This window comes from Lepidochelys kempii, chromosome 1 (assembly GCF_965140285.1).
Source record: "Lepidochelys kempii isolate rLepKem1 chromosome 1, rLepKem1.hap1, whole genome shotgun sequence".
Classification (NCBI taxonomy): domain Eukaryota; kingdom Metazoa; phylum Chordata; order Testudines; family Cheloniidae; genus Lepidochelys; species Lepidochelys kempii.
In genome coordinates this window covers 113,758,005-113,771,861 of record NC_136380.1, presented here as the reverse complement: position 1 = coordinate 113,771,861, position 13,857 = coordinate 113,758,005, and the positions used below count along the sequence as shown (strand labels likewise).

Here is a 13,857-nt window from a genome sequence, read left to right as displayed (position 1 = left end):
CCCTCACCCTTTCACTGCAAGCCGGCTGCACGAATTGCAGCCGGTTAGCTTTCAAATTGCTCCACGGAAATATTTATATACACTTACGCTTCACACCCTTCACGCCCACACCCTGGTGTCCCGCCCCGATACAAAGTGGCGGGATCTCCTGCCACCTTTGGAGGGTGAGCAACCTCGGTGGGCCAGCCTGTATTCCACCCTGGTCCCAAGGCCCGTCGGGGACATCAGTTGGCGGCTCCTTCACGGAGCTGTGAGCACGGGCGTGTTTCTGACACGGTTTACCCCCATTCCGGACACTTGTCCTTTCTGTAATGTGAGGGAAACCCTGGCGCACGTGTATTTAGAGTGTGCCAGATTGCAGCCCCTTTTCCGGCTCCTCACAAATATTCTATTACGCTTCTGGCTTCATTTTTCCCCCCACCTCTTTATCTATACACTTCCCATCCATGGCCCCACAAAGTCGCGGGATCTTCTGGTCAACCTCCTCCTAGCTTTGGCTAAAATAGCCATTTATAAAACCAGAGAAAGGCGGTTGGCCCATGAAACGTCCTGCGATTGTGGGGCCATTTTCCGATCCTCAGTACACTCACGTATCCGAGCGGAGTTCCTCTGGGCGGCGTCCACCGACTCCCTTGAAGCCTTCGAGGAGCAGTGGGCGCTGTCTGGGGTTCTCTGCTCGGTGACCCCGTCCGGTTCCCTCCGTCTGACCCTTTGATTGAGGGGAAGAGCGAGAGACGCCAGCCCCAGCCATTCCGCTGTGGATACCATCATTCCTGTCATCTAGGAGGGGTCCTATAATACATGGGTGTCTACCCCCCCCCCTCCCTAAACCGCCCACCCCGCAGCCGTGCCCATCTTACCGGGCACTCTCAGGAAAGGGAGGATCGGTGACACTGGGCGCGGCACTGGGTAACTCGAGGGGGTGGAAGACCACAAGTGTCGAGGAAGCCCCCCCGCTCTAGGCCACCAGGTAACTCAGGAGGGTGGAAGACCACGAGTGTCGAGGAAGCCCCCCCGCTCTGGGCCCAGGCTAGCCTGAACACTTCTCCCTCCTGAAAGCTGCTGTGTTATACCTTCTGATTGCGTTGTTTTGTTGCATAGTTGTTTTGTTTCCTTTGGTAATTCTGTAAGCGTTACCAATAAATTTTCTTTCTGTTTCAAAAAAAAAATCTTCCCTGTTACCTTACTCTGGGAAAAGGGACCTACTCAGCCTGCTCTCCTGCTGCTGCCCTCTGGCCTGGGCTTTCCTTGCTTTTTGCCCCTGCTTTCAGCTTCCCCCCCCCCGACCGGACCAGATGCTCTCCCCCCTTTCTTTTCCTTTTGTTGTTTTTTTCTTTTTCCGCTGTTGCTAGAGTGCTGGCCGGCTGCCGGCCGGCTATTAGCCCCTCCTCCCTGCCCGCCCTCGGACGCTGCTGCTGCTCCAGCTGAAACCACCCCCGAGAGAGGGGGGGGCCTACCGGCCCGCTTCCCTGGGGGGGGAGTGGAAGGACCCAGCCCCCAGACCCAGCCGCTTGCTGTTTGTCTGTGGACCCGTCTCCGGTTGAGAGGAATCTTATCACTTGCTCCAGCATTTCTGGAATGCAAAAAAGAAAACCCAGAACAGACAGAGAAACAGCTGTCTACCAGAGGAACACTGCCCGGGGAACTTACAAATTGCCGTGGAGGGGGCCCAAGACTGAGTAACTTTCGAACTGTGCTCTTGTGTGGGGGGAGGCCTTGACTGTGTCGTGACTCTGTTTGTAGGGACACACATGGAGCTGCCCCCCGATCCATCTGTGTCCTCCCAACCCCCACACTACCATCTTCACAACTGCCTCCTCCACCGTCATTGCTGGCTGTTTAACATCTGCCTCTGGACTTAGCTGCTCGCCCTGATTCCACTGTGTGGGCCAGAAGCACCAGCCAACCAAACAGGACTCTCTGGACAAGCGTACGGTGGTTCATGTGCCCCCCCCGCCAAACTGCCCATCCCACAGCCTGTCCCTTTTTACCTGACCCCAACTCCTGTTAACCACCTGCCACCGCCCCCACTGGGTGACCTCCGCCGCTGCCATGCCCACCGCCTCCCCAGACTCTAGGGGAGCCCCCCCAGCTGGTGGAAAAGGCCAGGGCAAGAAGAAGGGGAAGGGCCCCACTAAAACCACCAGGCCCTCTGTGGCAGGAGCCTCACCCACCGCTGCGGCCCCGCCACCGACCACGGTGTCCCTCCCCGCTGCCCCCTTCACCAGCTCTGCGGGTGTCCCTCCCTCACCCCCCAGGACGTATGCCCGGGTGGCGGCAGCCCCCCCGCCACCTCATCATCTCTCCCGCCCACCGCCTCCGCCACCATCAACAGCGGCCAGGGCCCCTTCCCCACCATGACAAGGAAGCACGATGTCCAATGCCTCCTGGTGCCCACCTTGCCCCATGTGGAGACCTACGTGTGGGCATTGGTGAGAGTGGTGGGGCCCTCGGCCATTGTGGTGGCCTTCAAAATGTATGGGAAGGTTGTCTTCTTCTTAGCAGCGGAGGCTGCCGCCCAGGAGGCGGTGGAGAGGGGCCTGGCAGTGGGGGGGGGTGTTTGTTCCCCTAGAGCCGCTAGAGGACCTGGGCGTCCGCCTGGTCCTGACCTCTGTCCCTCCTTTTCTCCCCAATGCTGCCCTGTTACCCGCCCTTTCCACCCTGGAGAAACCTGTTTCTGTCATCAGCCCTCTCCTGTTGGGCTGCAAGGACCCCACCCTCCATCACATCTTTTCCTTCCGCCGGCAAGTGCAGCTTCTACTGCCATCGGCGACACGTGATGGAGAGGCGCTCGAGGGGTCCTTCCTAGTTCCCCACCAGTGGGCCCATTACCGGGTGTATTTCTCCACGGGGGAAGCCTGGTGCTATCGCTGCTGGGCGTTAGGGCATGTCCGGAGGGACTGCCCCTTAGCCCGGCAAGGAGGGGCATCAGGGATCCCAGAGACCCGGCATGACATCGGCCCCATCATTGCCGATGCCCCTGGCCGCCCGATACCCAAACCTGCCCATGGGGCACCTCCCCTACAACGCTCAGATGAGCGGGAGAACCCCGCCCTCGCTGCTGACAATCTGGCGGGGCCTATGGAGGAGGGTGTGGCAGAGATACCACCAGGCATGGGAAAGAGCCTAGCCCAGGGAGAATCCTCCCTCCCTTATGCCGCCCCACCGTCCCCCCCACCCAAGTCCCTGAGCCATCGCCTTTACCCCCTGACATGACCCCTGCTAACCAGCCCCCAGATGATGCCATGGAGGGCTGGGCCCTAGTCCAGGGGAAGCGAGGCAAGCGGAAGGCTTGAGCTCCACCTCATCTACCTGAGGCGGAGGCCCCCCGGAAGACCAGGAAGGGGGGCACCGATGCCGAACCTTCCGCTTTGCCCACAAGTGCGTCCCATCCACCGGTGTCAGGCGGGAAAGACGTGGTAGCACCGGAAGGTAGTGTCTCCCCTCCACGGGAGACCCTCCCCTCCGAGACCCTCGAGGAAGCCCCTTCTGTCCTGACACTACCCGAAGCCCCCGTGAACCCTGAGGCAACTGTCGTGGCAGGTGCCAGCGGGGAGAACCCCCGGGCAACGGAAAGTGTCCTCTCCTCCATGTTCGAGGAGATCGAGGCCCTAGATCTGACCCCGGTCACCCAGGGGGAGGATGACCTTTTGCCAGCAAACCTCGATTTGGGCGACCTCACTCCACCCCTTTTTTCCCCATGCTCCCTCCCCCTAACTGCTGCTTCTGCTCCCACCTCCGAGGAGCCCCTGGACTCCTCCATCGACCCGGCTGCTGATGGCACCCCCCTGACAACCACCGAGCCTGCTCAGGTGACAGCTGGCAGCATGCAGCCGGGACACGAGTCGCCAGGGCACCCCCCATTGGTGCGGAGCAATCGATTTCCTTCCCGGGCAGGGGCCCAACAGAAGATAATCCACCTCCTGATGCTGTGGCTGCTAAATCCACCAAAGAGCCCGCGCCCGGTATCACTGAGAGCTCCCTCCCCACCCCCTTAATCCTCGAGTCTGATTGGGAGGCACCACCATCCAGCTGCTTGCCTCCCGAAACCCAGAACCTCACCTCTGCCCCTGCCCCTATCCCTATCCAATTTACCTCCTGCAATGTTATTGCCGCCACCAGGGCTGTCTCCTTCCCTTTCCCAACTGATAACCCCCAGGGAGCGGCCGTTGTGTTCTCCTGCCCCGACCCATTAGGAGCTGCTATCTTCCCTCCACCACCCCCTATCGCCTCAGAGCTTGAGGCGGGTTTAGAAGCTCCAGCCCATCAGGCACCCCGTCGGGGGTCCGCACCCTGCTTGTCTGTTTTAGTGGACCATGGGGCTGCACCAAGGGCTCCCACTTCTTCTATGCCCTGGAGAAAATGAGGGGGGCTAAGAAACACGTCACCTGCCTCCTGGCAGAAGATGGCACCCCCCTCACGGAACCGGTGGAGATGTGTGGGAGGGCCCGAGCCTTCTACACAAAACTTTTCTCCCCAGATCCGACCGACCCTAGTGCTTGCAGAGTGCTTTGGGAGGAGCTCCTTACGGTCAGCGTGAGCGACCAAGACCGGCTAGAATTGCCTCTCACCCTGGCCGAGTTCGCGAAGCCCTCCGTCGTATGCCCACTAATAAGTCTCCAGGCATGGACGGGCTGACCGTGGAGTTCTACCGTGTGTTTTGGGATATCCTCGACCCAGACCAAGTCACTGTCTGGGCAGAGTCTCTGCAGAGCGGGGTCCTCCCTCTTTTGTGCAGGCAAGCTGTGCTCGCCTTATTGCTGAAGAAGGGGGACCTCCGCGATTTACGAAATTGGCATCCCATCTCACTCCTCAGCACAGACTACAAAATCGTAGCAAAAGCAATCTCGCTGTGGCTAGGGTCTGTGCTGGCAGACCTTATCCACTCAGACCAGACCTACACTGTCCTGGACCGCAGTATCTTTGATAACCTATTTATGGTTTGGGACCTTTTGGAACTCGGGCGTAGAGACGGTCTGTCATTCGCCCTCCTGTCCCTAGATCAGGAGAAGGCATTCGATAGGGTGGACCACGGGTACCTCCTGAGCACTCTGCAGGCATTTGGCTTCGGACCCCAGTTTGTGGGTTTTCTCCGGGTGCTGTACACTTCCGCAGAGTGTCTGGTTAAGCTTAACTGGACCCTGACCGAACCGGTCAGCTTCGGGCGAGGAGTACAGCAGGGGTGCCCCCTCTCAGGCCAACTGTACGCTCTGGTGATCGAACCCTTCCTCTGTCTCCTCCGCAGGAGGTTGACAGGGTTGGTGCTGCAGGAGCCGGAGCTGCGGCTGGTCCTGTCAGCGTACGCTGATGACGTGCTCTTCGTGATCCAGGACCCCGGTGACTTGGCACAGGTGGAGGCTTGCCAGGCCATTTATTCGGCAGCCTCCTCCGCCCGGGTCAACTGGGTCAAGAGCTCTGGCTTGGCGGTAGGAGACTGGCGGCAGGCGAGCTCCCTCCCACCCGTGCTTCAGACTATCCGTTGGAGCATGGGTCCGCTGCTCTACCTTGGCATTTACCTTTCTGCCATGCATCCCTCTCTGCCGGAAAACTGGGAAAATTTAGAGGGTGGGGTGATAGAGCGGCTCCGGAAATGGACGGAACTACTCCGATGTCTCTCCCTCCGAGGGAGAGCGCTGGTGCTTAATCAACTAGTCCTGTCCACGCTCTGGTACCGGCACAACACCCGGGTCCCGGCCCCAGGTTTCCTGACCAACCTCCGGACATCGATTCTGGGGTTCTTTTGGTTAGGAAGCACTGGGTCTCTGTAGGGGTTCTTCATCTACCCCTGAAGGAAGGAGGACAGGGCCTGAAGTGTCTACACACTCAGGTCCATGTCTTCCGTCTCCAGGCCCCACAGAGGCTCCTCTATGGTGCAGGCAGTTCAGCATGGAGCACACTGGCGAACGCCATCCTGCGCCACATCCGAGGGCTCCGATATGACCAGCAGCTCTTTTATCTTCATCTGGGAGGTCTTCCGTGAGACCTCTTGGGGCTGCCGGTCTTCTACAAGGACCTCTTCCAGACTTGGAAACTGTTTTTAATGACCAGATCCATGGCGGCCACCGAGGGGGTAGATCTCCTCGTGGAGCTCCTGCTACACAACCCCCAGCTCCATGTGCAAGCGGCGGAGTCCTGCTCGGTGCGCCAGAGCTTGATCCTGCCAGAAGTCATGAGAGTAGGAGACCTCCTGGACTATGACCGGGGAGACTGGCTGGATCCCCTGACGCTTGCCTGGCGCATGGGGCTCTCCAGACCTCGCACCCTCGGTGCGTACTTCAGGAGGTGAAGGCCGCTTTGCCGTCCGCTGCTCGAGCTTACCTCAACCGGGTCCTGCTCGAGGGCACGCCCCGCCCACCCTCTACCCCAGGCCCGCCGGACCTTTTAATTGGACCCCTGCCCCTCAGACCTAATCGACCCCCTCACCCCCTCATGAACTGCAGCAGGTATGCTTCGAAACCGCTCCAAGGAAACATCTATACACGCTTGTGCTCCACACCCTTCATGCCCTCACCCTAGTGTCCCGCCCCGACACAAAATGGCAAGACCTTCTGCCACCTTTGGAGGGTGAGCAGCTCCGGTGGGCCAGCCTATATTCCACCTTGGTTCCAAGTCCCATCGGGGACATTAGTTGGCGGCTCCTTCATGGAGCTGTGAGCACGGGCACGTACTTGGCGCAGTTCACCCCCGTCCCAGATACTTCTCCCTTTTGTGGTGTGAGGGAAACCCTGGCGCACGTATATTTGGAGTGCGCCAGGCTGCAGCCCCTGTTCCAGCTCCTCACAAATCTCCTATTATGTTTTTGGTTGCATTTTTCCCCTCACCTTTTTATTTATGCACTCCCCATCCGTGGCCTCACAAAGTCACGGGATCTCCTAGTTAACCTCCTCCTGGCCCTGCTAAAATGACCATCTATAAAACCAGAGAGAGGAGGTTGGCTGATGGAGTTTCCTGTGACTGTGGGGCCGTTTTCCGATCCTCGGTCCGTTCACGTATCCGGGCGGAGTTCCTCCGGGCAGCGTCCACTGACTCCCTTGATGCTTTTGAGGAGCGGTGGGCGCTCTGCTCGGTTCTCTGCTCGGTGTCCCCATCTGGGTCCCTTTGTCTGACCTTTGATTGGGGGGAGAGAGTAAGGGACCCCAGCCCCAGCCACTGCTGCTGTGGACACCACCACCACCACCTCCTTTCATACATGGGTGCATGTGCCCCCCCCCCCCGGATTGTCCACCCCACAGCCTGCCCCTCTTGTTGGGTGCTTTCAGAGGAGGGAATTGTTGGTGACACTCGGGTGTGGCGCCAGGTAACTCGAAGGGGTGGAAGACCACGAGAGTTGATGAAGCCCCCTCGCTCTGGGCCACCAGGTAACTTTGAAGGGTGGAAGACCACAAGAGTCGAGGAAGCCCCCCGCTCTGGGCCCAGGCAAGCTTGAACACATCCCTCCCCTGAAGCTAATGAGAAAGCAATTGTGATTGGTTGCTGTGTTACACATTGCATATGCTGCTGTTTTTACTTTGTAAGTGCGTTATGCAATAAAAACATCTTTTGCTTCAAAAAAAATTACTCTCCTATAGCCATCTGGCCCGACCCTGTCACAATGTATATATATATATATATATATATATATAAATACAGTCTTTTGTATGGTGAAAAAAATTTCCCTGGAACCTAACCCCCCCCCCCATTTACATTAATTCTGATAGAGAAATTGGATTCGCTTAACGTCATTTCGCTTAAAGTAGCATTTTTCAGGAACATAACTACAATGTTAAGTGAGGAGTTACTGTACTGCAAATACAGAGATAAAGCTATATAATTCTCTCTTGTCTTATTTGAGGCAAGTGGTGTGCGGGCTCACTGTAGTGGCAGGCAGAGCTCTACTATATAGAATAGAGTTTTGTCTAATTATGGACTGAGGGCCACTGATTCCATGAGGTATTTCTGCTAAAGCACTGATGGCAAGATATATCCCTAGGTCAAGATCACAGAATTTGGCCCATCATCTTGGTAGCTATATGTATTACATTTCTTAACTGCCATTCTACTCTGCAAATTGAGGCTCTGCCCCTTGAAAATTACTCCCTGTGTAAAAGAGCCTTTGCCTGGCAGGGAGCTACCCACACGCCATCCCACCTCACTGTCCCCATTCAGAAGATAGGTGTGAGGAGGCATGGCAAGATGCTCCAAATAATCTGGTCTGGCAGAGCAGCCCTGAGTTATAACAGCTTTCCACAGCTACTTAGGAGCAGCCTGTGGGGCTTCTCTAAGAAATGGGGCCCGAGCCTGTAAAAATAGCACAGTGGGGGTTCCGTGTTTATTTTCTCTCAGTAATTTCATATCCAATCACCTCAGTTTACAAGTAAGAAGATATTTTTCTAACTGCCAGCCCTCCAAAATCACTGAGGGATGTGAAAGTCAAATGAGTCCCTTCTTTCTCATGCATCAGCCATTTAGCAATAGAATCCTCTTATCCAAATTCTGTTTTCACTCCCACCTGTGCAAACACAGTATCTTCCAATCATGCCCCGAGTGACAGCTGTGCAGCCTCATTGTTTACAGATTGACCCCCAGTTATACCTGTGCAACTCCATTAGTCTTCCGTGAGGTTGCGCAGGTGTGACTGAGGCCATTATTTAACCTTCATACTTTTCCTTACAGTTGGTGATGTATGAGGAGACAGCGAAGCGAGATTTCTTTCAAATCACCAGGTGAGTTTGCTAGGCTGGCAGCTAGATAAACCCTTCTTTTTACCTGTAAACTGAGGAAAATTTCATATAGAATCATTGATGCAATAAACTCAGGATCTAACTGATTGTCACATGGGGTTGAGAAAGAATTTCCCCCCACGTCAGATTGGGGGGAGACCTTGGTTTTTTTCCACATTTCTCTGTCACATGGGGTGCAGGTTGCTTGCTGGTATTAACTGGCATTATGGTTTGCTGGCATTATCTCACTTACTCAATTTACTGCCATTGCAGGGGCCCTGAGCATTGGTGCACCTCAATCCCTCCTATTCTCTGCCAGGGGCACATAATAGCTTAGTCTCCTGTAGGCTTTAAAACTTTGGTGTAATTTTGGTTGTTGGGTTTAATGTGTGAGTACTGGGTGGTGGCCTGTGATATACAGGAGGTCAGTCAGATTAGATGCTTTGGTGGTTCCTGCTGGCCTTAGCTCACATTACTTAAAACGGTTGAATCAGTAAATGGGTCACTGAGGTTTCATAGAGTCATGGAGTCTATCTTGTACCTTCAATCCCTGCACACAACTCCCATTGATGTCAGTGGGAGTCACACATATAGACCAAAGGTGACCAAATAGTGAATTTTTCTTGTACAATATTTACTTAAATAAAGCCAACTAAAATAAAGTTCTAAAAGATTGCATGCATATGTATGCAGACATTAAAAGATAATAGAGTAGAGTCTCAGAGTTATGAACACCAGAGTTACAAACTGACCAGTCAACCACACACCTCATTTGTAACCAGAAGTACACAATCAGGCAGCAGCAGAGATTAAAAAAAAAAAGAAATTAAACATAGTATAGTACTGTGTTAAATGTAAGCTACTATAAAAATAAAGGGAAAGCAGCATTTTTCTTCTGCATCATAAAGTTTCAAAGCTGTATTAAGCCAATGTGCAGTTGTTAACTTTTGAAAGAACCACCATAATGTTCTGTTCAGAGTTATGAACATTTCAGAGTTACGAGCAACCTCCTTCCGTGAGGTGTTCATAACTCTAGGTTCTACTGTATATCTAAGAGTACATCTCTAATATATTTGATTTGGTGATTGTTCTATCACTTTTATTTCCCTCTTCCCTTCAGAATTATGCTATCTGTTCTCAGTAGAGCTCAAAATGGTAATAAAAAGGTATCCCTAATACATGGCATCTGTTCTATCTTCATTTCAAACCAATATGACATTCTCTATGAATTCCTTGTTTTTTATCCCTTCTAGTACTGCATTCCCATAATAAGTGACTGGTATCAGCCACAGAATATTATTATTTTTAATCTTGAGAGGGTGTTAATAATAGGTAATATGGTTTTAGTAGCCCTTGAGGATACATCTACAATGCAAAAAAGAAAACCAAAACCCAGAAGTAGTGAGTCTCAGAGCCTGAGGCTCATGCTATGGGGATAAAAATAGCAGTGTAGACATTAACACTTGGGCTGGATCCCTGGGTTTGAAACCTTGCATGAAGGTGGCTTCAGAGCCTGGGCTCCAGCCTGAGTGGGAATGTCTACACTGGTATTTTTTAGCCCCATAGTGCAAGCCCAAGTCAGTTAACCCAGGCTCTAAGACTTGCTGCCTTTGATTTTTTTTTTTTTTTGGCAGGGTGGACATACCTTAGACAGCTGTACTACAGAACTACTAAATACTGTATATTGCCACTCTTGACAGCTGGTCTTTTTCAGAGGAGTCTCATTCTCTGTTTTTAAGGGGGAAACATCCTTCAATCTATTGCATTTCAATGGGATTAAAGGCATACTCCTTTAATCTACTACTACAACTACTCAAAAGCTTTCAAACACTGACATCTATTATGTTTACCAATACCATAAATTATGACTAATTGACATAGTACTTATAACCAGGTGGGGAGGAACTAGGAGGAGGTCAGAGGTATCAATGTGGAAAAGACATTCGGGGCACTTTGAAGGACACGTCTGTAAAGATTCATGGTTATATCCTTACCCAGGAAGACAAGGCCCACATTCTGCATCATTCTCTGTATCACCAGGTGTCATGACAGTGGCTCGAAAAAATCCCTCACAATCTTTGTGACGCCTGCATATCTGGTAACCTCCTTTAGAAAACTTTTCAGATGGGCAAGGAACGCAGCCATAGTCTTCATCTTTGGTACCATAGCCACAAGTCTATAACAACAGACAGACACTGTATGATAGAACTGCACTTGGTGCTACCATGTAGGAAAAGAGACTGCTCTAGTCTGGCCCCATGGCTTTGTAGTGCTATGGAATACCAAATAGGAGAGCCAAGTTTGTGATGCAGTCTCTTGGTATCTGTACTGATAAGGCTGAAGAATGACGAGGAGATAGCATGATGTGATTTTTTAGGAAGGGAAAGGGGAGAGACTGTTTTGTTTTTCTCAAAAGCGACCCCCTTTAGCTATTTATATTATATTCCTGACAGACTCAGAAGTGAGTTTCATTCACTCCTCAACTGGAAAAATGATGACGATACATTAGGGCAGGGGGCAAAATCCGGACCGCCAAACACTTTTGAACAGACCCCAAAATCTTTTTATTTACTTATTATGATTGGGTTTTCTTTATTATTTTATCTGGAGACTAGATCACGACTATACCTTGACCAAGAAATTTGAACCTTGCCAAAAACAATTAACTACAGTAGGGCATTGAGGATTAGGGATTAAAGCAGAAAAATGTGTGTGAAGCATTATTGTCCCAGCAGGAATATTAGAGATCTTTTCATTGGTGGGGAGGGAAGAGGCTCAGAGTGCTTCTCTTATGGCAATGTTTGCATGATACTCAGTAACTCCCTAACTCTGATTTCCCAGATGAGCATTCAGTTTAGATTAAATAAAACATCACTGGTGTTCTGAACTAAAACCAACTGGTTATTACAAACATATTTATTCAGGATTAGCAACTGTGCAAAATTTACAATTGGAAATTTAGCCTATTAAAAAGGTTTCAGTAATTTATTTTTAATGTGCAAATTATCTGCTATAAATTAAATGGCTATTTGGGAACTGTAATTTAAAATGTTGCAGAGTTTTCCAAGTTCCTTTAATGCCAAAGTATTTTAGCAGGAAAGCAAAATTAAATTCTCTGTGGGCGGAGGAGGTCAGCAAGCACTCCACGCTATTCATCACATAAAATCTCCAGTGTTAATGTCAGGTTTTTAAATTGCTGATTAGCTGAAATACTGGAACCAAGATGAGCCTACTGGCAAAATTGTGTGTGTGTGTGTATAATTTTTTTACATAAGAACTGTTTTAAAGTATTACTTTTAAGAAACTATTTCTGGGCTGTAGTTTACAGAACATAAAAGAGTAAGACCTCAATCCAACAAAGCATTTAAGCACATTAGTCATACAGGCTTAAAGTTAAGCATGTGCTCAAATGCTTCCTGGATTGGGTCTGAGTTTCTTTCCTTTCTCTCTCCAATACAAATATAATAAAATCATGTTAGAAATCATGTCTATCTTTAAAAAATGAATAATACTTTTTAAAGAACCAAGAATCCTTTGCACTTGTACAGCATCTTTTATCCAAGGATTTCAGGTGGCACTTTCAGCAGTCTGCTGAGCATCATATATTTGGTATGATCAGTAGTAGATATCTGAGATCCATAACCACTTCTGTTTAGCAGTGCACAGAGACACTAAACTGCATTTTCATAACTTATACCCAATGTAAAAACAATCCATTATGAACAACATATTTAGTTTTTGTAGGCCATTTTTTCCTATTTCAGCCTCGGGTGTGACATTTCACAGTAAGAGTGAGACTGAACTTACCATATAAGGCTCTTCTCCTGGCTTGCACTGGGGACAATCATGGCACATTCCAGTGGTCTGGTTATAGTATTCATTTTCACCGCAGTTAGAATACTCAGCATTAGCAGAGTAAACCAGCGACACCTGTCACAAAAGGTTAAACATTTAAAATATTTAATTTAATCAACCAGTTTTCCCATTACAGATATGTTATCCTTGCCAAACAGCTAGGGTTTGGAAGGTGGATGGATTGACTTTTAGTGCTAAACATCCTAATGCTACTGCCTGGAATTGAAGATAGAATGAATTATGGGTGTTTTAAAACACACATTTCAGCAAAATGGGTGGTGCCCTAAAACTCCAGGGTTGAATTCAGTTGACTAGGATGTGAGCACTGAGACCCCAACTCAGTGAAGCATTTAAGCACATGCGTACGTCCTGTTGAAGTCAATGGGACTAAAGCAGGGGACTAAAGTTAAGCACATGCTTTTTGCTTTGATGAACAGGAATGAGCTGCTAAATTGAGGCAGGAACCTGCCATTTCAATTGTTTGTAGAAGTGCTATGTTAATTTACTGAAGTTAAAAACAAACACCCCCCCACACACATCACACAAACATAAATGACAGCTATCTTTGCAAGGTGGTTATACCTTAGGCAATTAAATACCTACCACCAGAAAAGGGAACACATGAGTCCATTTATGTTCACCCAGAGGAGCCATATTTTCTTAATACTTTATCTGAAAAGATAAAGATATGATCAGTCATTATAACATATACATTCATAAATATTCTTAATGTTTTTCTCTTTGGGTTTGTATTTTGTCCTCTTCCCTACTGCTCCCCCTTTTTACTCTTCAAAGTTAAAGCTGCTTCATTCACAAGCTGGGAGTTGGTTTTGAGAGCGGTTGTGAAGATGATCAGTTCTAGTCTGCTGTCAAAGTATGAACATTTTATAATTAAAACCAAGCAATCTAAATATTACTTTAAAAGTAAAGCCCTTTACTCTTCTTGAGAGCGGACTGTCATTATGTAACCTATATGCTTTGTACCGCAGCGTTAGATTTTGTTTCTCCTGGGGAGGGGAAGGAAGCCGTGGGTAGGGGACTTGGATCTTAGTGGGATACTCTGTGACTTTGAACATATGCAGAGAGCAGGGCAGGGTCACTCAGTTAGAAAAGACCCCAAAACTTCCAGAACAGAGTGTAGAAGTGACCAGACATGCCAGACATTCTGAGGCTATATCGGAAGTTTTCATTGTGGGCAACCCACCTTGAGAGTTCATGTCTTAGTTATCCTCTGAGAGTTGAGCCAACCAAAGAGCAAAACTGTGTGTGCGTGGGAGGGGGGCCAGAATGTTATAAACAGAAT

General features: G+C 50.2%; 1 protein-coding gene across 1 annotated transcript in view; it reads right to left on the bottom strand.

The window, feature by feature from the left end:
- The window catches only part of EDAR (ectodysplasin A receptor), a 70,122-nt gene extending 56,914 nt beyond the window's left edge, over positions 1-13,208 (bottom strand). The window contains exons 1-3 of the mRNA XM_073327446.2: positions 13,158-13,208; positions 12,507-12,629; positions 10,694-10,875 (exon numbers count right to left, since the gene is read on the bottom strand). Coding sequence (XP_073183547.1) covers positions 10,694-10,875; positions 12,507-12,629; positions 13,158-13,208 — 356 coding nt within the window. The remainder of the gene's footprint in view (positions 1-10,693; positions 10,876-12,506; positions 12,630-13,157) is intronic.
- Positions 13,209-13,857: the final 649 nt, after the last annotated feature.